Below are 22,124 nucleotides of genomic sequence, written 5' to 3'. Positions count from 1 at the left end.
CCTGGGTGGCTCAGTCATTAAGCGTTTGCCTTCCGCTCAGGTCATGATCCCAGGATCCTGGGATCGAGCCCCACATCAGGCTCTCTGCATGGGGGAAAAAAAAGAAGATGAAGAATCAAAGAAGGAGGAGAAGGAAAAGAAGAAGGAGGAGGAGGAGGTGAAGAAGCAGCAGCAGCAACAGGAGGAGGAGGTGGGGAGATGTGGAGCATGTATACAATGGAATATTACTCAGCCATAAGAAGAATGGAACCTTGGCATCTGCAACAAATGGATGGCTCTAGAAACTATATTCCTAATTGAAATAAGTCAGATAAAGACAAATACCATATGATTTCACTCATGTGTGGAATTTAAGAAAAACTACAAAACAACAAAGAAAAAAAGAGACAACCCCCCCAAACCCTCTTAACTATAGAGAACAAACTGGTGGTTGCCAGAGGGGTGGTAAGTGGAGGTGGGTGAAACCAGAGTGAAGGGGATTAAGAGTACACTTATTTTGGTGAACACTGGGTGATCTATAGAATTGTTGAATCACTATATTGTATATCTGAAACTAATAGAACACTGTATGTTAACTCTACTGGAATTTTAAAAATAGATATGAGGAAGTAAGGCTAAATCAATGTAGAGTTGTGCTATTTCCTTTCAAACTCTTTCACTGACATCCTCACAAAAACAAATAATGCTTGCTGCAGGGCTCTTGCTGTAGAAACTGTTCCCTTCTAGAGAGTCTCTAAACTTCACGTTACCCAGGGGGCTATAAATTGTGACCTTGTAGTTCTAATTTGTTCAAGTAAAACCCAAATGAAAAAGAAGAGAAGAGCCACAGCCTAATAACCTCCAGAGTCAGCTGAAGGGCAGATCCTCAACTGACAGAAATTACATAGAAATTGGAAAATTATGAGACCAATACTGAAAGTCTCCAAAAGATCTTACTAATAAGACAAGCGAGGCCTCAACAGTCTTCCCATCTAGGGTTTAACTTCTCCACCAAGCTCTCCTTAGCCCACCCAGAATTTCTGAAAGAAGCTAAATTAAACCCTTCTCTGGCAGGTTTGTTTTGTTTTGTTTTGTTTTGTTTTTTCCAGGTTAACTCCTTTAGTCAAAGTTTCATTCTATCTCCTGGGATCCATTCTGAGGTAAATTCTCGTTAAATCTTGGTCATGAGTGTCCTCAGTACAACCACTTCCTTTTCAACTTCTTCTAATTTTGGTGTCAACCCCAATTCCCAATTCCAAAACTGAGGAGAAATATATGGAATCAAACAACAAATATGGGGTAGCTAGATATCCTTGTGGCTGACAGAATGAGTATGAAGGCACAGCCTTTGCTTGACTGAAAGCAAAAGGATGAGATGGGAAGCCAGCCACTGGGAGCTCCCCAGGTCTAAAAATCTCACCACAACACATCTTGCCTCTGCTGCTTAAGGACGGGGAAGAGACACAGCTCCAGCTTCCCTTCATTATATAGGCTGACTAAAGGGCACTCTAAGTAGGACGAAAACACTTTTCTTCTGCTGCCCGCAGAGACCCCATCTTCTTCTCTGGGTTTAAGTTTCAAATGACCTGAGTTGTTAGAGATCCTCTCTGTAAAATAAATGCTCTCTTGGTCTTCTCTCCTTGCTGCTTTTCAGCTGATGACACAGTTCTTTTCATTGTGCATCAGTGAAAATCTTCCTGCCCATGAGATGGAGTGAAGCTTGGAATAATTTTTTTGTAATATGATTGGCAGTTTCCTTATTCTTGTCTTTGAAATTACGGACAAACAAGCTGCAAGCCTCTTCTGCTGCAAGGTCAGAAACAAAGCTCCTTTGGCCTCGGTTCTTCAAGGGGAAGCATATAGAGTTTAGTTAGCAACTGAAATATGCTTTCAGAATGAGTGAAGCTGCTACTACTTTGGAAAGTTTAAAGAACTTGTTAGTGAAAGCAGTTAACTTTCTGTTAACTAGTAGCTTCTCACTTTTCTTTGCTTTTTCCATGTCCTAGCAGTTAAAAAAAAAAGTTGTAAGAAAGAAGTACTCCAAGATCTCAATTCTGACTCCAGAGTCAGATTTTAGCACTTCTTTAATGTCTTCAGAAAGTCACCTATGGTATCAGATTTCTAATGATTGTCACAGAGCGGAATTTAGGATTTGGGATCAATCTGCTTGTGTAAAACTGGCTCATTTCATATTTATTAAAAGCAAAACAGATAACCAGAAGTCCGTTTATGGCAAAGCCTCCTTTTCCTTTCTAAATGTTTGAGTTTTCAGAGTGGATGTCCATTTTGGCATATTTTATTGGCCCAGGGGAAAGCTTGGGTTAATATTTTCCATTGTGGATGAATTTGTTCCACATCAGCAACATTGGACATTTGTTCTGCCATTTCCATTGAAGTGATGGTAGGAGAAGGAATGGCACACTGGAGCCACTTTGGGTTCTCTTTGGTTATTTTGGAGGACTTTGTGGGATCAAAAGATCATGACCCACTCCCGAAACACTTGCATGGGCATCTGTTTCAAAACTTTTTCTACTTTCTCTTGGAACTAATTCATACAGAGTCTTAAGATTTGTTCAGCTGTGGGGCACCTGGGTGTGGCTCAGTCACTTAGGTGTCCCTGACTCAGGTCATGATTTCAGTGTCATAAGTTCAAGCCCACAAAGGGCTCTGCACTAAGCATGGAATCTGCTTGAGATTTTCTCCCTTTCCTTCTGCCCCTCCCTCTGCTTGTGCTCTCTCTAAAATAAATAAAATCTTAAAAAAAAAAAAAAAAGGATTTGTTCAGCTGTATATCCTTGGCTCTGCCTTGAACCTTTTCTGCAGAAAATTTCATTTGACAAAAATACCTCTTCCCTTCCATCTGCTGTAAAGTTCTGAGCTGTAGCAGAGCATCGGCCTAGCTTCAGGTCATGCTTAGTGAGTGCAGAATGTACCCCAAGTCAAAGGGATCTAGAGACTCAGAAGACAGCATCGCCCAGGGCAAAGAAATGGGAGAGAAGTAGTTTCTGGAAGACAAAAACAAAATCAGTGAAATCCCCACTAAGGTTTTTGTTGAGTAATAAGCACGAAGTCATACTGAAAGGAACATTGTCAGGAGAACAAAGTAATCTTTTTAGCAACTCCTACAAGTATTGTATTCCTTGTATACTCTGGGAATGAATATCTGGGAAGCCTGGACTCTGACCTCTGTCTCAGTAGAACATGGAGACATATTTCATGCTGAGAAGCACTTGCCTGGATGATTTGTGCCTTTTTGCTTCTTGAAAAAAAACAGAGCCTTAATTAAACCTTCTCTCAAATTCTAACTCAGGGTCCCTTAGGCAGATCCTGGGCCTGCCTGACACATGGTTCTTGCTCTCTGCAGAAGAGTCCTGAAGCAGGCTGTTAAGACCCAAACCACCCATTAGAATATTATCCAGTTTGGCATCAGATAATAAAAATATAGACTAGTCATTAAAAAAAAGGTATAAAAATTAAACTAGTCAATTCAGTCACGACAGTCAGATTTTTCTGTATATATAGAAACAGCACAAGAAATAAAATTGTTTTGGTATTGTTAAAGAAGAAATCATTCTGATGCTTGTTAAAATGGTTAAGGAAGACTTTCTTCAAGACTATTTCAGTAGGGATAATGCAATAAAGGATGGAGATCAGGCTCAACTCCAAACACAGCAAAGATAGTTGTGGATTTAGAACCCACAAGCAGAGTGAGGGTCAGTGGATGCAGAATTACTAAAAGGAGACATCAAGGCTAGGAAGAATTCTTGCTAAACTGACCTAACAGGATTCTTGCTAAAGGCAGCCTTGTACATCAAAGTGGGGCACGAGGAAATCGATCAGATATCAGGGGTGGGGAGAGTCTCATTAAATTGACAGGATTCTTGCTAAAATTATGTGGTAGGCAGGCCAAAGACAGGAGGAGGACCAAGGCTGAGACCTAGTTGAGAAGCCTCAGAGGAGTCTAAAGTCTGACCAGGAAGAGTCTTTGTCAATACCCACAAGTCTTCTTCTCTCCTTCTCCATTCTTTCCCATTCGGCTCCCTCAATGCCACCAGCTGCAAAAGAGAAGGCTCTATTTCCTCAGCTGGCCCTTCCCTTATACTTCCCAGGCTCCCTCATTATTGAAAAACAGAGCTTTCCAGACTCTCAGAATTCCAGGTTCAACATCTCAACTAGCAGATGTGGCTGACTTATTCTAGTTTCTGATTGCTAGGGTCAGTTTACTCCCTGGTGAAATAGTCAAGGCCCTCCCCACTTTGGGAAACATCCTTCCCAGATGTGGAGAGGCATCCCTGACAGACTCACTGGTAGTATTTGTGGTCCCCACCACTGTGGGGAGACTGATCCGTAGAGGAGGAAGAGCAAGTGGCTAAGCAAACATATCACCCTCTCCTTAGCTGGAACATTTTTAATTAATCTGACAGTCAACAACTTTCACTGATAGAACAGTGAGGATAGAGAACTAAAGAAGTTCTAAAACCAGGGTTTGAAAAGCAAGGTAAATACTGTTTTGCTTGGTTTTGTTTATTTCTAGTGTAGCAAGCTGGACTAGGTCAGGACCGCAGGCCCCTACACCAATGAGTTTGTAGTGTTCCTCCTTTCTACCTTAGGAAAAGGTGCCAACCTTCTTGTGTGACTTGAGTCAGACCGGGGATTGATGCCTCTCTACGTACTCACTATCTCTGTCCTTTGAGCTGTTCTGAGTTTCAGTTTCCTCAGCTATGATATGTAGTTTATGGAGAGGATTAAATGTACATAATGTGCCTAGAGCAGAGTCTAGCATATAGCTGGTACTCAATAAACAGAAGCTATTATGAGTCACATCCCTGTCTTTGTCACTAATTATTAATTAGAAGTTTGAGTTGTCTTGCAGTGGAAAGAGTAGCACAGTGAAAGAAGTTCTAGTCTTGCCTCTTATTGGTTCAAGTGTCTACTTAGAGAACTCCTTTCTTACTGTAGCCTCAGTTTTCTTATCTGTAGAACCAGGGTGGTTGGGAAAAATTAGTGTTGTTTCTCGCACATGGCTATACACCACAATTACCTGGAAACATTAAAAATATGCCTCCCAGGTTCCATTCCTGGAGATTCAGATTCAGTGAGCCTAGGACAAGGTTTGGGTTTACTTCTTGTAAAAGCTTTCCAAGAGAATGGATAAATGAATGTGATGTATTTACAGTGAAATCCTAATCAGGAAAAAAAGAGCAAACTACTTATTTATGAAACAAACAAAAATTCATGAAAAAATAAAACCTCAAAAATATGTTGAGCAAAAGAAGAAATAATCCCACACAAAGGATTTCATTCAGTCTGATTCATTTATAGGAATACAAAAACCAGAAAAATTGATCTATGGTGGTTAGAGTGAAAATAGAGGTTACTTCGGAAGGGTAAAAAATAGGTATTGACTGGAAAGATGCCTAAGGAAGCTTTCAGGAGTGAAAGAAGTATTGTATATCTTGATCTGAGTAGTGGTTACGTAAGTATACATATAAGTTAAAATTCATTAGGCTGAATACTTAAATTCGTGCATCTTACTGTATGTAAGTACAGTAAGTGCTTGTTTACAGTACGTACACAATACTTAACACAGTATTGTGGGCATAGTGGCAAAAACTCTCCTGATAATTCTAATGCATAACCAGGCTTAAGTTCCTTGAACAAGATCCTTGAAGTCTCTTCCTGTTCTAAAGCCCTAAAATTCTTCTATGCCCATCTCAGCCCCCTTGCCAGACACTTTTATTCACAGAGTAAATGGTCTCTTTCACCTTTTTTGGTCAAGCACAAGATCAAAGATATTAAGAAAAGCCAGAGTCCTATCCTAGCACTCAGATAATGGATACTGATGAAACTCAAGAATTGTCCAAGCCCCAACATAGTAGAGCAAAAGCCAAGGAAAAGACATTGAATCACAATCAAATTTGATGTGTAACCTGTCCTGTTGGCCTGAGGGGACTAGCAAATCTATAGATTTTCTGTTGTTGGTTTTGTTTTGTTTGTTTGTGTTTGTTTTTGTTTTTGCTACCCATTGATTCATTCACTTATTTGGCAAATACTTATTGAGGGTTGACTATGTGCCAGGCAGTGCTTAGTAGTGGGGGCAGCAAAATGAATTTGACAACAAGGTCCCTACCTTCTGGAAATTTAAATTTTACAAGAGAAGGGAAGACATTATGGAGATAAGCATAGATAATTGCTAATTTTGTAAGAACTATGAAAGAAATGGATAATGGGATAGAGAGAAACTGGAGAAAGGACACTTTCAGATAAAGTGGTAAAAATAAAAAATGAGGTGATATTTGTACAAAAATCCAAAGATTGCCAATGATCCAGCCATGTGAAGAGATGAGGGAACCAAGTTCAAGGCCAGGGAATGAACATTTAGGGTTAAGAGAATGACAGGTGTAAAGGCCCTGAGATAGGCAACAGTTTAGCATATTCTAGAAACAGAAAGGAGTACAATATGTCTAGAATATAGTGACTCAGCAGGGAGTCTATCAGATGAGTCCAGAGACAGTAACAGGGCTTTGTAGGAAATTCTGGTTTTATTCCAAGAACAATGGAAAGTTCTAACAGGGTTTAAGCAGGGAGTGATGCGTGATTTGAATCGTGCCCCTCTTCTCCAATCCCTCTGGCTACTATTTGAGGAAAGGATGCGATGGGACAAGAAAGGAGGCAGGATGTCAATTAAGAGACATTCATACACACATGGGACATTCACAGTTGTCTAGGTAAAGGTATCGGTGGCTTGGCTTAGAGTAGCTTTGTTTAGCAGTTCGTCAGGGATGCTGAATCTCTAGGACCAGGTTAACCAAAAAGAGAGCAAGAACTAACTGTGAGGTTGGTGAATTCCTTATGCTCTCTTGGCCTTATCTTTCTAATGATTTTCCCACCTGTTATGGATGAGGTCAATTAAATGATCCCTTGGAATGTTGGTCTCAGTCCCTTGGGTGCCTTTCTTCAGGCCCTTTCCATCAGTCTCTTCCTCTCTTTTGGTATCCCATTCCCACGCTTAGCAAAATCTGCTCTCCTAGCACCATGTCCTGAAGTTCTCTGGACCCTTCTTTCTTTGCTTCTCCTTCTCTTGCCTTGCTTAGAGGTCTACTTAATCCTGTAACACTAACGGTCATGGGAAGGAAACCTCAAAAAATATTTGTTGCTCAATTGGCTATTCTAGGAGAAAACTAACTGGATAAAACATATTGACACCTTCATGCTACTCTAGAGGTTGTCCTCACTGATAAGCCTGAAGGAATATTAAGGAATGAGCCGATAGCCCTAATGGGGCCTCCTTAGGTCAGCACAGCAAGACACCTGTCGTATCCACGTATATTACCTGTTGATCAGATGGGTCAAAGATGTATAGGTTGATAGGACCCCTATGCAGCCACTGAACATTTTGTGTGGGGAAACTATGTAATTATGAATGAGAGCTATTTCTCCTCTGGCTCTGACCTTCAGTAATTGGTGTAGTTCATTTGGTTGAGAAATAAAACCATAACAAAGTTTGTGTTACCTTTCCTAGGTTTTGGCGTATCAGAAACAGTGGCTGATGAACCAGAAGGGTAAAAACTTTGAGAGCTTTCCAGGACAGAGAAGGGTAAAAGGAAAATATGCTATGAGAAAGCCCTACATTTTGGTGACAGAGCAGTAGATGCTGAGAGCAAACTGTACCTGGAATTTGAGGTACAAAGGGGGAGGAAGTTCCTGCAAATTCCACAGCATCATTGTCACAAATAAAATATAACTCTCCATCCATTTTCTTTAAATCCTTTGATGTTATGTCAAGTAGCATTCAGTATTTTATTTCTATCATCTCTTTTTTGACAAAGTAGTAAGATTGTTTTTTTTAAGATTTTTTTATTAACATATAATGCATTATTTTTTTCAAGGGTACAGGTCTGTGAATCATCAGTCTTATACAATTTACAGCACTTACCATAGCACATACCCTCCCCAGTGTCCGTAACCCAGCTACCCTATCCAACCTCCCTACCCTTCAGCAATCCTCAGTTTGTTTCCTGAAATTAAGAGTCTCTCATGGTTTGTCTCCCTCCCAATCCCATCTTGTTTCATTTTTTCCCTCCTTACTCCCCAGGTACTCTGACTGTCTTTCAAATTCCTCATATCAAAGAGATCATATGATAACTGTCATTCTCTGATTAACTTATTTCCCCTAGCATAGCCTCTAGTTCCATCCATGTTGTCGCAAATAGCAGGATTTCATTTTTTTAATGGCTATGTAATATTCCATTGTGTGTGTATATATATATATACCACATCTTCTTTATCCATTCATCTGTTCATGGACATCTAGGTTCTCTCCATAGTTTGGCTATTGTGGACATTGCAGCTATAAACACTGGGGTGCAGGTGCCCCTTTAGATCACTACATTTGTATCTTTGTGGTACATACACAGTAGTGCAATTGCTGGGTCATAGGATAGCTCTATTTTCAACTTTTTGAGGAACTTCCATACCGTCTTCCAGAGTGGCTACACCAGCTAGCATTCCCACCAATAGTGTAGGAGGGTTCCCCTTTCTCTGCATCCTCACCAACATTGGTGGTGAAGGGCCTGAAGAAAGGCACCTGAGGGACTGAGACCAAGTCATTTCCTGACTTGTTGAATTTAGTCATTCTGACTGGTGTGAGGTAGTATTTCACTGTGGTTTTGACTTGTATTTCCCTGATGCCAAGTATTGTTGAGCACTTTTTCATGTGTCTATTGGCCATTTGGACATCTTCTTTACAGAAATGTCTTTTGTGTCTTCTGCCCATTTCTTGATTGGATTATTTGTTCTTTGGATGTTGAGTTTGATAAGTTCTTTATAGATTGTGGATACTTGCCCTTTATTTGATAAGTCATTTGCAAATATCTTGCCCCATTCTGTCAGTTGTCTTTTGGTTTTGTTGACTGTTCCCTTTGCTGTGCAAAAGCTTTTGATCTTGATGAAGTCCCAATAGTTCATTTTGCCCTTGCTTCCCTGTCTTTGGCAATGTTTCTAGGAAGAAGGTGCTGTGGCTGAGGTTGAAGAGGTTGCTGCCTATGTTCTCCTCAAGGATTTTGAGGGATTTTTGTCTCACATTGAGGTCCTTCATCCATTTTGAGTCTGTTTTTGTGTGTGGTGTAAGGAAATGGTCAGTTTTGTTCTTCTGCATGTGGCTGTCCAATTTTCCTGACAACATTTGTTGAAAAAACTGTCTTTTTTCCACTGGACATTCTTTCCTGCTTTGTCGAAGATTAGTTGACCATAGAGTTCCGGGTCCATTTCTGGGCTCTCTGTTCTGTTCTATTGACCTATGTGTCTGTTTTTGTGCCAGTACCATCTGTCTTGATGATGACAGCTTTGTAATAGAGCTTGAAGTCTGGAATTGTGGTGCCACCAACTTTGGTTTTCTTTATCAACATTCCTCTGGCTATTTGGGATCTTTTCTGGTTCCATACAAGTTTTAGGATTATTTGTTCCATTTCTTTGGGAAAAAAAACTGATGGTATTTTGATAGGGATTGCATTAAATGTGTAGATTGCTTTAAATAGCATGGACATTTTCACAATATTTGTTCTTCCAGTCCATGAGCATGAAATTTTTTTTCTATTTCTTTGTGTCTTCCTTAGTTTCTTCCATGAGTATTCTATAGTTTTCTGAGTACAGGTTTTTTGCCTCTTTGGTTAGATTTATTCCTAGGGATCTTATGGTTTGGGGTGCATTTGTAAATGGGATTGACTCCTTAATTTCTCTTTCTTCCGTCTTATTGTTGGTGTATAGAAATGTAACTGATTTCTGTGCATTGATTTTATATCCTATCATTTTACTGAATTCTTGTATGAGTTCTAGCATTTTGGGGGGTGGAGTCTTTTGGGTTTTCCACAAAAAGTGTCATATCATCTGCAAAGAGTGAGAGTTTTACTTCTTTGCTGATTTGGATCCCTTTTATTTATTTCCGTTGTCTGATTGCTGAAGCTAGGACTTCTAGTACTATGTTGAATAGCAGTGGTGATGGTGGACATCCCTCCTATATTCCTGACCTTAGGGGAAAAGCTGTCAGTTTTTCCCCATTGAGAATGATATTTGGTGTGGGTTTTTCATAGATGGCTTTGATGATATTGAGGTATGTAATCTCTATCCCTATCCTGTGAAGAGTTTTGATCAAGAATGGATGCTGTACTTTGTCAAATGCTTTTTCTGCATCTGTTGAGAGTATCATATGGTTCTTGTTCTTCCTTTTATTAATGTACTGTATCATGTTGATTGATTTGCAGATGTTGAACCAGCAGCCCAGGAATAAATCCCAGTTTGTTGTGGTGAATAATCCTTTTAATGTACTGTTGGATCCTCTTGGCTAGTATTTTGGTGAGAATTTTTGCATCTGTGTTCATTAAGGATATTAAGGATATTGGTCTGTAATTCTTTTTGATGGGGTCTTTGTCTGGTTTGGGGATCAAGGTAATGCTGCCCTCATAAGATGAGTTTGGAAGTTTTCCTTCCATTTCTATTTTTTTGGAACCATTTCAGGAGAATAGGTATTAATTCTTCTTAAAATGTTTGGTAGAATTCCCCTGAGAAGCTATCTCATCCTGGGCTCTTGTTTTTGGGAGACTTTTGATAACTGCTTCAATTTCCTTACTAGTTGTGGGTCCATTCAGATTTTCTATTTCTTCCTGGTTCAGTTTTGGTCGTTTATACATCTCTAGGAATGCATTCATTTCTTCCAGGTTGTCAAATTTGCTGGCATACAGTTGCTCATAATATGTTCTTATAATTGTTTGTATTTCTTTGGTGTTGGTTGTGATCTCTCCTCTTTCATTCATGATTTTATTAACTTGGCTCTTTTCTCTTTTGTTTTTGATAAGTCTAGCCAGGGGTTTATCAATCTTATTAATTCTTTCAAAGAACCAGCTCCTAGTTTCATTGATTTGTCTACTGTTCTTTTGGTTTCTACTTCATTGATTTCTGCTCTGATTTTTATGATATTTCATCTCCTGCTGGGGTTAGTCTTTTTTTGCTGTTCTTTCTCCAGCTCCTTTAGGAGTAGGGTTAAGTTGTGTACTTGAGTGCTTTCTTGTTTCATGAGAAAGGCTTGTATTGCTATATGCTTTGCTCTCAGGACTGCCTTTGATATGTCCTAAAGATTTGGAACAGCTGTGTTTTTATTTTCATTTATTTCCATGAATTTTTAAAAATTCTTTAATTTCCTGGTTGACCCATTCATTCTTTAGTAGGATGCTCTTTAGCCTCCATGTATTTGAGTTCTTTCCAACTTTCCTCTTGTGGTTGAGTTCTAGTTTCAAAGCATTGTGGTCTGAAAATATACAGGGAGTGATCCTAATCTTTTGGTACCAGTTGAGACCTTATTTGTGACCCAGGATGTGATCTATTCTCGAGAATGTTCCATGCACACTCTAGAAGAATGTATATTCTGTTGCTTTGGGGTGGAATATTCTAAATATATCTGCAATGTCCATCTGGTCCAGTGTGTCATTTAAAGCCTTTATTTCCTTGATCTTTGCTTAGATGATCTGTCCATTTCAGTGAGTGTGCTGTTAAAGTCCCCTACTATTATTGTATTATTGTTGATATTGTTTCTTTGATTTTGTTATTAATTGGTTTATATAATTGGCTGCTTGCTTCCATGTTAGGGGCATAGATATTTAAGACTGTTAGATCTTCTTGTTGGACAGACCCTTTAAGTATGATATAGTGTCCCTTCTCATCTCTTATTATAGTCTTTGGCTTAAAATCTAATCTAATTTATCTGGTATAAGGATTGCCACCCCAGACTTCTTTTGATGTCCATTAGCATGGTAAGTGGTTTTCCACCCCCTCACTTTAAATCTGGAGGTGTCTTTGGGTCTAAAATGAGTTTCTTGCAGACAGCAAGTCTTGTTTTTTTATCCTTTCTGATACTCTGTGTCTTTTGATTGGGGCATTTAGCCCATTTACATTCAGGGTAACTATTGAAAGATATGAATTTAGAGCCATTGTATTGTCTGTAAGGTCACTGTTACTATATATTGTCTCTGTTCCTTTCTGGTCTGTTACTTTTAGGCTCTCTCTTTGCTTAGAGGACCGCTTTCAATATTTATTGTAGGGCTGGTTTCATGTTTGAAAATTCTTTTAGTTTTTGTTCATCCTGGAAGCTTTTTATCTCTCCTTCTATTTTCAATGACAGCCTAGCAGGACATAGTATTCTTGGCTGCAAATTTTTCTCATTTAGTGCTCTGAATAAATCATGCCATTCCTTTCTGGCCTGCCAGTTCTCTGTGGATAGGTCTGCTGCCAATCTAATATTTCTGCCATTGAATGTTACAGACCTCTTGTCTCAAGCTGCTTTCAGGATTTTCTCTTTGTCACTGATACTTGCAAGTTTTACTATTAGATGACAGCGTATGGACCTATTTTTATTGATTTTGAGGGGGAGGAATCTCTGTGCCTTCTGGATTTTGATGATTGTTCCCTTCACCAAATTATGGAAATTCTCTGCTATAATTTGCTCCAATATATCTTCTAACCCCCTCTCTCTTTCTTCTTCTTCTGGGATCCTAATTATTCTGATATCATTTCATGTTATGGTATCAATTACCTCTCAAATTCTCCCTTCATGGTCCAGTAGTTGTTTGTCTTCTTTATTCTCCATCATTTAGTCTTCTATATCACTAATTCTCTCTTCTGCCTCACTTATCCTAGCAGTAAGCCTCTATTTTTTATTACACCTCATTAATAGCTTTTTAAATTTCAAGTTGGTTAGATATTAGTTCTTCCATTTCTCCTGAAAGGGATTTTATTTTTTCAGAAAGGGATTCTCTAGTATCTTCCATGCTTTCTTCAAGCCCAGATAGCACCTTGATAATTGTCATTCTGAACTCTAGTTCTGACATATTACTAATGTCTGTATTGATTAGGTCCCTAACCATTGGTACTGCCTCTTGTTCTTTTATTTGAGGTGAGTTTTTCCACCCTGTCATTTTATCCAGATAAGAATAGATGAATGAGAGAACAAAAATACTAAAAGAGTAGCAACAACCCCAGAAAAATATACACTCCCAAAGCAGAATAGACCCAAAACTGGGGGGAGAAAAAAATGGGGGGGGATAAATATATGAATATATAAATAGATAGATAGATATAGATATAGATATAGATATAGATATATCTTAGACTGGTGAATAGAACAGAGCCACACACTTGATTTTGGGTGTATTTTGGTCTATTAGAAGAAACTGCCTTCCAAAATTTTAAAGAAAGAAAAACCTATATGTATACAAAAAATAAGGTTAACCCTTTTATGAAGATGGCGCCAAAAGCTAAGAAGGAAGCCCCTGCCCCTCCCAAAGCCGAAGCCAAAGCAAAGGCTTTGAAAGCCAAGAAAGCGGTGCTTAAAGGCGTCCACAGTCACAAAAAAAAGAAGATCCGCACATCACCTACGTTCCGACGACCCAAGACTCTGCATCTCCGAAGGCAACCCAAATACCCTCGAAAGAGCGCCCCCAGGAAAAACAAGCTTGACCACTATGCCATCATCAAGTTCCCCCTGACTACTGAGTCAGCCATGAAGAAAATAGAAGACAACAACACACTTGTGTTCATTGTGGATGTCAAGGCCAACAAGCACCAGATCAAACAGGCTGTGAAGAAGCTCTATGACATTGATGTAGCCAAGGTCAACACCTTAATCAGGTCTGATGGAGAGAAGAAGGCATACGTTTGGCTGGCCCCTGACTATGATGCTTTGGATGTTGCCAACAAAATTGGGATCATCTAAACTGAGTCCAGCTGGCTAAATCTAAATACAGTTTTTTCATGATAAAAAAAAAAAAATAATAAGGTTAAATACAATGAAGGGATAGACTATGACTATAACAATGAAAATTTTTAAAGTTTTTTTTATGTACTGATAAGATAAAATAGTTTAAAAAACATTAAAATAAGAAAGAGGAAAATATTTTAAAAATAGAATAAGAAAAAAATAAAATTAAAAAATTTAATTTTGAAAGACTAAAGAATCATGAGGAAAAAGCCACAAAGTCTATGTGCTGTATTCCCAGAGCTCTGAAGTTTTGCAATTTTCATTGATTGGTGAACTTGGTCTTTGTTGGCTGTTCTTGTTGATCTTCTGGGGGAAGGGCCTGTTGCATTGATTCTCAAATGTCTTTGCCTGAATTGGAATTGCACTGCCCTTGCCAGGGGCCAAGCTAAGTAATCTGCTCAGTTTTGCTCTCAGTAGCTTTTGTTCCCTGAACAATTTCTGAACAGCTTTGGAGGATGGGAATAAAGATGGTGGCCTCCCAATATCTGGCCCTGTAGAAGCTGAGAACTCAGGACTCCATTCCTCAGTGTGCCTGCAGAGAAAAGCAATCATTCACACCTGTCTCCCTGGTCTCCAGCCTCACTCTGTACTCACCCAGCCTCTGATGGAGCGTTTCTATCTCTGGAGCATGGCCCCATTTGGAGTCTCCAAACCCAGCAGGTTGCTGCAGCATGCTCCTACACTGCTTCTCCCAGAGGAGGAAGGAGGGGGTCTCCCTGGATCTGCCACTTGTGGGGTCCCTGCCCAAATAACAGGGGCCCAACTGTGCTTGAATCATGGTTTAAGGTAACCCCAAGCTGAGAGCCCACTTCTCAGCTCCATCTCTGCCGCTGGCTTCCCCGCTCTGATACCTGGGAGCTTTGCCACACTCAGACACCCCTGGTCTTTTTGTGACACCACAGGTCCTGAGACCACACTGTCCCTATGAGGGCTTCACCCCTGCTTAGCCTCTGGAGCAATGTCCTTCAGTAGAGCAAACTTCTAAAAGTTCCAATTTTGTGCTCCTGTTCTACCACTTCCCCCACCACCACCACGGTCTCTCTTCCTGTATATTGCCCCAGATTCACTTCTCTGCACGTCCCAGAAAGTGGTCAATTTTCTGTTCCTAGAATTGCTGCTCTTCTTCTCTTCAATCACCTGTTGAGTTTGTAAGTGTTCAGAATGGTTTGATAACTATCTAGCTGAACGACACTGACCCAGTGATATTTAGGTCTCCTACTCCTCCGCCATTTTGCTCCTCTCCCTTTTTAAAAGATTTTATTTATCTTTTTGAGAGAGAGAGAAGAAGGGGGAGAGCAGAGGGAGAGGAGAAGCAGACTCCCTGCTGAGCAGGGAGTGGGGCTCCATCCCAGGACCATGAGATCATGCCCTGAGTTGAAAGCAGACACTTAACCAAATGAGCCACTCAGGTGCCCCAAAGTGATAATATTCTTGAAAAGGAAATTCAAATACAGAAGTACATGAAGAAGTACGTGTCTCTACCTGACTTGCCATCCTCAATTCCATTCCTAAGAAGTATTCGTTATTAAAATTTTTATATGGGGGCACCTGGGTGGCTCAGTGGGCTAAAGCCTCTGCCTTCGGCTCAGGTCATGATCCCAGGGTCCTGGGATCGAGCCCCGCATTGGGCTCTCTGCTCCGCAGGGAGCCTGCTTTCTCCTCTCTCTCTCTGCCTGCCTCTCTGCCTACTTGTGATCTCTGTCTGTCAAATAAAGAAATAAAATCTAAAAAAAAAAAAAAGTTTAAAATTTTTATGTGTATCCTTCCACTCTTTTTTCTTTGCATATGTAAGCATATCTATATTTGAAGGAGTTTTGATATTTGTTCACAAATGAAACCATAATGTTTATATTCTTTGGTTTGCTTCAGTACTATGTTTACTTTATACCAGTACTGGAATGATATGCCCCTTCCAAAAAGCACACTTTCCCAAGTATAGAACTCAATTATTGCCTGGACAGAAAAAAAAAAAAAGTATCCTCTGTTCTCATGTGCCTGTGGTTCTGGATGAACGTCACTCAGGTTGCAAAAAAGGGGTTCTGAGCATTTTTGGGGCCCTTATAGATCCAGAGAAAGCCATGGACCTTCTCCCCGGGGAGGGGGGGATGCACATACGGACAAAGGTTTGTAGATAATTTAAAGGTTAAGATTCCCTCCTGGATTAATTACTCTTTATTCCCAAGTATATATTTTGTTCCAAAAGATTGATCAGGGGAGAGTCTGCCTCCAGCACCACTGGCCTATAAGAGATGCTCCTCCATGTTAGGCCTCTATCAAACACTACTTTGCCTCTGACCACTTTTTTCCTACACAGGGATGAGCTTCACCCAGACCCCTATGTCCCTGGCAATCGGTGCTTGGCAAGACTGCTAGAAGCCATTATTACAACCAACAAAGCCCGGTCACCTTCTCAGTAATGCCAGCTTGCTGGCTTCCCAAACACCCTGGCTCCCCTCACTGATGCCACAAGCAAAACCCAAGGCAGGATGTCAGGGTTGCACCTCATTAACACCTAGTATGGTCAGCAGCTAATATTGTTCGCTCTTTTCAGGAAAACTCTGGTGCCTTCTCCTCTTCCTCAGTTCTTATCTCTCACTATACCTCTGTTCCAATAAGTGGTTAGCCCTTCCTCTTCACTGGGGAATTATAATCCCTTCTTTTGCTTTGGGGACCAAGGCTTGACCCTAAAGGATTAAGATATCAGGCTATCCCCTAGTGCCATAGCTAAGGGAATGTCTGCAGTGCACAGTGAGTGTATACTCTGTACTGATATACTGTCTACTCATTTTATCATACTCAGGGATGATCTGGATACTGTTGTCTCCCCTATTTCCTCAGTTAGGGTCCTTATTCATTAGCACCCATGTGCTGGCACAGCACACGTACATACACATATGCACACACACACCAGCAAGACTTCTGAGATACACAGCCAATTGCATTTCGCCATGACTTTCCATGCCCTCTTTTCCAGGATTTAATCAGATTCAGTCACATGAAAGTACTTGCAAATCCCTTAACTCTTAAGGATTCAAAGATGGCCTTAACAAAACCTTTGTGCAACTGTTTAACCTGTCCCAAAGTCCAGGAAGCAAGAATCCGATATCACTGATTCATTAGATTTTAGAATAGGAAGCTCTTAAGACTCTTTCACTCATTAAACAAATCTTTATTTAAAGTTTCAACTCTGTGCCTCGTATATGTGTACTAAATCATGCAGTCCTAGCCTCTCTTTTAAAGCAGAGGCCCGGATGGGTCCAGGGTCACACAGCCACTTAAATAGCAAGTACATCCAGCTAACCTACTCCCCTTTCTGGATTCTTTACATCCACCATGCTGAACAGAAATTCATCTTAAATCCTAAGCAGTAACTTAAACCAGATGATAAGTTTAAGAGAAGGAATTATCTCCAGTGATACACGGATCAAAGAAGAGTCTTCACCATGACAGAAGGGAAAGATAAATTACTCTTGAGAAACAGTTGCATAGGTAGTCATTGCTGTCAGCATTATTATCTTGCATTAATAGCAGGGAGCGTGTGTTCCATGTTGAGTAGTAACAGCAATGAGGGTTTGTAGAGGTCCATAATCCTTTACCTGAAATTGCAAAATCCCAAAAGTCTGAAAACTGCCAGTTTTCTTTCTTCCTTTGGCGGCAAAACCTGACCTTACCTGAAGTCTCTTAGCAACAAAACCCATCCTCAATTGATGCAAGTCAATTCATAGTCTTTTTTATGCTTATTATGAATATCACCATCTCTTTGCTGCAGTAGCAAAAATTTTATAGGAGTGCTCCCAGAACCCTTGTATGTAGTTTAATATAGGATATAGATGATATTAGCTTTCGAAAATCCACAAAATTCTGAATTCTAAAAAAAAAAAAAAAAAAAAAAAAATCTGACCCTGAGGATGATAATACAACTAGGCATTATAGGGCTATATTGTATTACATTTAGAATATACATATCCTTCCCCAGGATTGGTGCAAGGAATACTCATTCTTTGCCCTCTCCCAACATACAAGTAAGATTAATTCCACTGAGATTTCACCGTTCTCAGACTCAGTTTAGTCATATAGTTCCACTAAATTACTTAGGTTCTAAGAAATTATTATTTTATTCATTGTAGTTTGTTAGGCTGGGGGAGTAGGCTAGGAATTGCCAGACTTCTGTAAGGGGAACCCAGGAGTGGGCAGGACCAGCATAAGCAGATTGTTTTTATTCTTTTCTCACCCACCATGCTTTGTGGCAGGGCAGAGAGATTTTGGAAAAGCAGCCTCAGTTTTTCCCCAGGCCAGAGAGAGCAGCCCACAGAGCAGGGGAAGAGTGGGGATCCCACACTCAGAGAAAGTGAAGACGCTACTGAAGCTTTGAGCCCTGATTAAGCCAAACAAAGGATTCATGGGAATAAATCCACTCTGAGATCTGTCTGCTTCATCAAAATCCAGCCAGTAATAAGTCAGTAAATACAGTTAGGCTATGTCAACAGGTCCATCCTTCTCATGCAAACCATACCATTTCATTCCCTCTGGACATGGGAATCAAATGCAACGACATACACTTGTCTGAAGATGCCATTTATCACTGCTTGTTTCTCAGAGAGTCTTATGAGCTTTATCCTCTGCACCTTAGTAAAACCTCGGCCACAATGAGGCACTACTGGGGACCATTCAAAAATTCTGCCCAGGTCTAGGGTCACCTGGGGCAACTGACTTAAAAAAAAATAAAAAATAAAACCCATCACCCCATGCTCTGGATGACAGAGAAAACTGCAATATATTCCTTTTCTCTTGGCTTCAATCTCCCTCCTTGCTGTGTCTCTCTTCCTCTCCCTGATGCTCCTTTTCTCTCTTCATCCTTCCTCAGTCCCCCTTTCCTGTCCTAAGCCTTGGTGGTCCTCCAGCTCTACCAGAACACTTAGGAAATGGGTCAGAGCACCAGTCCAAAGAAACACAACAAAAGCAAGAGGATGACCCATCCTCTTGCCAGGACTCCTGACCCACCAGCCTGACTGCCTTCTCTGTCCCACTCAGGCCTCCAGGGATGAATATCCTCCACCTACTCCTGGCCACCCTGCTGGTCTCCATGTGCTTCCTCACTCCCTCCAGCCACCTGCCACCTGAAGAAAAGCCCAGGGATGACAGGAGCCTACGGGACAATTCCTCCGTGAAAATCTTGGATTTCCCTTCTGTCTCTATTGTAGGTAAGTAGCTTGTCTTGGTGCCTAGTCTCTGGACTCTGGCCCATGAGAAGGGACTACAGGATGTCAAACATGCTTCCCAGGATTCAGTGACATAAGTCAGAGCTCCTTTTTGCTTATTCTTCAAAGCAATCCTCGAGGAATAAAATATTCCTTGACTCATGGTTTTAAAAAGCCCTGTATACCACCAATTTAATAAACAATTTTTGCATGTTAAAGGCTCTGAGAAACCCTGAAGGGAAGACACTTCGTGAACTTGGTTCAACTTAGCATTTCTGAAACTTACTGAATCACAGAACTGTAAAAATATTAAATGTTAAAATGTAAAATGTTAAAGCTTAAAAATCAACAATAAAAATGTTAGAAAATGCTGCAGAATATAACTGAGTGTGGGATGAACTAGTCCTTTCAAGGTTGAGAATTGAAAATAACTGCTCAGGGAAAATACCAGGGGCATTACAGCCTGGCATGGAACATTTTCTGGTTCAACTTCACCTGATAAAAACAATAGTAACAGATATACACCTTGTGTGCAAGGCACACTGTAAAGTGAGTGCTATTTTCATTCCTACTTCCCAGTTGAGGAAATTGAGGCTTAAGGTTAAGTGACTGAATAAGATCGCGCAAGTTCTTAATTGGCAGAGCCAGAATTCAAAGCCAGGTGTTTAATTCCAGAACACAAGTTCTAAACTAATGTCCCTCACGGCCTTACATCTCACTAGGAAAAGAGAATATTCTCAATGTATCAGGGAAGTATCACCTTTGATCACCTTTGACGTGCCAGGCTTCTCATTTTATAAACATAACTTTTTTATCAAGACAATCCTGCAAGGTGGATCTTACCATACCCTATTTACAGATGAGAAAACTGGATCTTAAGAAGATTAAGTAGGTTGCTTAAGGAAACAGAGCTGTTAAATGGCAGAGTCAGGATTCAAATCAAGTGTGTCTGCTCCATAACTCTGAGAAATGAAAAAGAGGAATACAAGAAACACAGGTCCATCCGTGTACATGGCACTGAACCCATTTTTCAGGGCCTTTTTTGATTTCCTCTTTGCCTTCCCTCAGAGGTCACTCCAGGTCAGCAGCCAGGCTATCAAGAACCTGTTGGCCTAAGTCCCAAGTTATGATTCATCCAACCAACCCCTCTTCTCCCCCACCCTGAGACTTCCTGGAGCCCCCTCTGGCTCCTCCCAATTTATTGCAGTTTGTGACCTCCAGAAACATCTGGCTTTGCTCCTTCTGTCTCTCTTTGAAGCACTGAACAAGAAATCCAAAAGGATCAGTAGAAAAGAGGCGGAAAAGAAGAAATCTTCCAAGGTAGGACCAGGAGTTTTCATTGTGGGGGTAGGGGTGGGCCTGGACTTAAAAGGGAATTCTAACTAGGAACTAAATGAAAGATTTTCCAGCCTTACATGAACAAAAGAAGCTGAAAGCTATCTAAAGACTTCCTGGCCTCAAGCTCTGAATCAGACCCCCCACAGAAGCCCAGAGAGCTAAGTTTCACTAAGTGAAATAGCTTACATGCTAAAAAGCATCTTCTTTTTAAAAAAGATTTATTTATTTATTGGCCAGAAAGAGAGCGAGCACAAGCAGGAGGAGCCCAATGCGGGACTCCATCCCAGGATCCTGGGATCATGACCTGAGCTGAAGGCAGTCGTCTAACCAACTGAGTCACCCAGGTGTGCCTAAAAAGCATCTTCTTATCTGAGCTAGCCCTCTGACTGAAATGTCACCATCTCTCGTTCTTTGCATGAATATGCTGTGTCCTAAAGTTTAGTTATTTCAGAACTACTTCCCACAATTTTTTTTCTGAAAGCTTTTATTTGTAAGTGATCTCTATACCCAGCGTGGGGCCTGAACTCACAACCCTGAGATCAAGAGTCACATGCTCCACTGACTGAGCCAGCCAGGCACCCCCACAATTTTTGCCATAACGGAGTTTCACTTATTTACTTAATATATTTGTCTAAAATTAAAACTCAAGAGGCACGTGGGTGGTTCAGTCAGTTACATGTCTGCCTTCACCTCGGGTCATGATTCCAAAGTCCTGGCATGGAGTCCCATGGTGGGATCCCTGCTCAGTGGGGAATCTGTTTCTTCTTCTCCCTCTCCCCCCACCACTTGTGCTCTCTCTCACTCTCAATTAAACAAATACTTTAAAAATTAAAACTTAAAAATATAGAACTATGAGAGGAAATCAATATCACTTGCCATAAATAGAAGGTAACAATATAAATAATTATAAAGAAAATGAAACATTGTTAGTGGATTTTAGCTGGATGGGGCTGCTTGTCAAATGCTCTAAATCTGGGAGTCTTTCTTTGTGTTAAAAGTCAGATTAGAGGGGCGCCTGGGTGGCTCACTGGGTTAAGCCTCTGCCTTTGGCTCAGGTCATGATCCCAGGGTCCTGGGATCAAGCCCCACATCGGGCTCTCTTCTCAGCAGGGAGCTTGCTTCCCTCTCTCTCTCTGCCTGCCTCTCTGCCTACTTGTGATCTCTCTCTCTCTGTGTCAAATAAACAAATAAAATCTTAAAAAAAAAAAAAAAAGTCAGATTAGAAACTGTTGGGAAAGGGAGCCTGGGTGACTCAGTCAGTTAAGCTTAAGCATCTGTCTTCTACTCAGGTCCTGATCCTGGTCCTGGGGCTGGCTCCCTGCTCAGTGGGGAGCCTGCTTCTCCCTCTCCCTCTGCCACTCCCCTTGCTTGTGCTCTCTTGCTCTCTGTTAAATAAATTAATAAAATATAAAAGAAGAAAGGCAGGAAGGAAGAGAGAGTTAGGAAAGCATTAATGATAAATTGGCACCAACTGGGGCCTTTCAAGTTGAAAGAGATTGAAAAAAGAGCCCTTTCTCACTATGTGATCTAATGTCACTTAATAGTCGTGTACCACCTAAAATCATACTACCGTGGCACAGGTTCCCACACTGTGGGAAATACTAGATTAAGGCATTATTGAAATGCACACATTATTCCTGTCTTAGACCTGGTACTGTGTGATCTTGAGAAAGCCCCTGCTCCTCTCTAGACCTTTTGTGAACAAGCTGATCAGGTGATTGACATATAAGAAAACACAGTTGACAAATGTATTTGCATGCTAGGTATGGGGACTATACGAGGGAACAAGAGATAGAGCCCCCCCC

General features: G+C 40.7%; 2 protein-coding genes across 7 annotated transcripts in view; both read left to right on the top strand.

Annotated features, from left to right (window-relative positions):
- Positions 1–22,124, top strand: part of ASIP (agouti signaling protein) — a 138,435-nt gene that overhangs the window by 113,316 nt on the left and 2,995 nt on the right. For 4 of the 6 annotated variants that reach the window (XM_059133496.1, XM_059133495.1, XM_059133501.1 and 1 more), the window contains 2 exons: positions 18,815–18,984; positions 20,189–20,301. In XM_059133496.1, coding sequence (XP_058989479.1) covers positions 18,825–18,984; positions 20,189–20,301 — 273 coding nt within the window. In that variant the 5' untranslated portion in view covers positions 18,815–18,824. The remainder of the gene's footprint in view (positions 1–18,814; positions 18,985–20,188; positions 20,302–22,124) is intronic. The other 2 variants (XM_059133500.1, XM_059133502.1) reach the window with 1 other exon arrangement.
- LOC131807826 (large ribosomal subunit protein uL23-like) lies at positions 13,262–13,788 on the top strand. Its single transcript, XM_059133503.1, has one exon. The coding sequence runs from the start codon at positions 13,262–13,264 to the stop codon at positions 13,736–13,738; it is 477 nt and encodes a 158-aa protein (XP_058989486.1). The 3' UTR covers positions 13,739–13,788.

The sequence above is a fragment of the Mustela lutreola genome, chromosome 9 (genome assembly GCF_030435805.1).
Source record: "Mustela lutreola isolate mMusLut2 chromosome 9, mMusLut2.pri, whole genome shotgun sequence".
NCBI lineage: Eukaryota > Metazoa > Chordata > Mammalia > Carnivora > Mustelidae > Mustela > Mustela lutreola.
The sequence above is the reverse complement of the archived record's forward strand: the minus strand, read 5'-3'. Positions and strand labels throughout refer to the sequence as shown.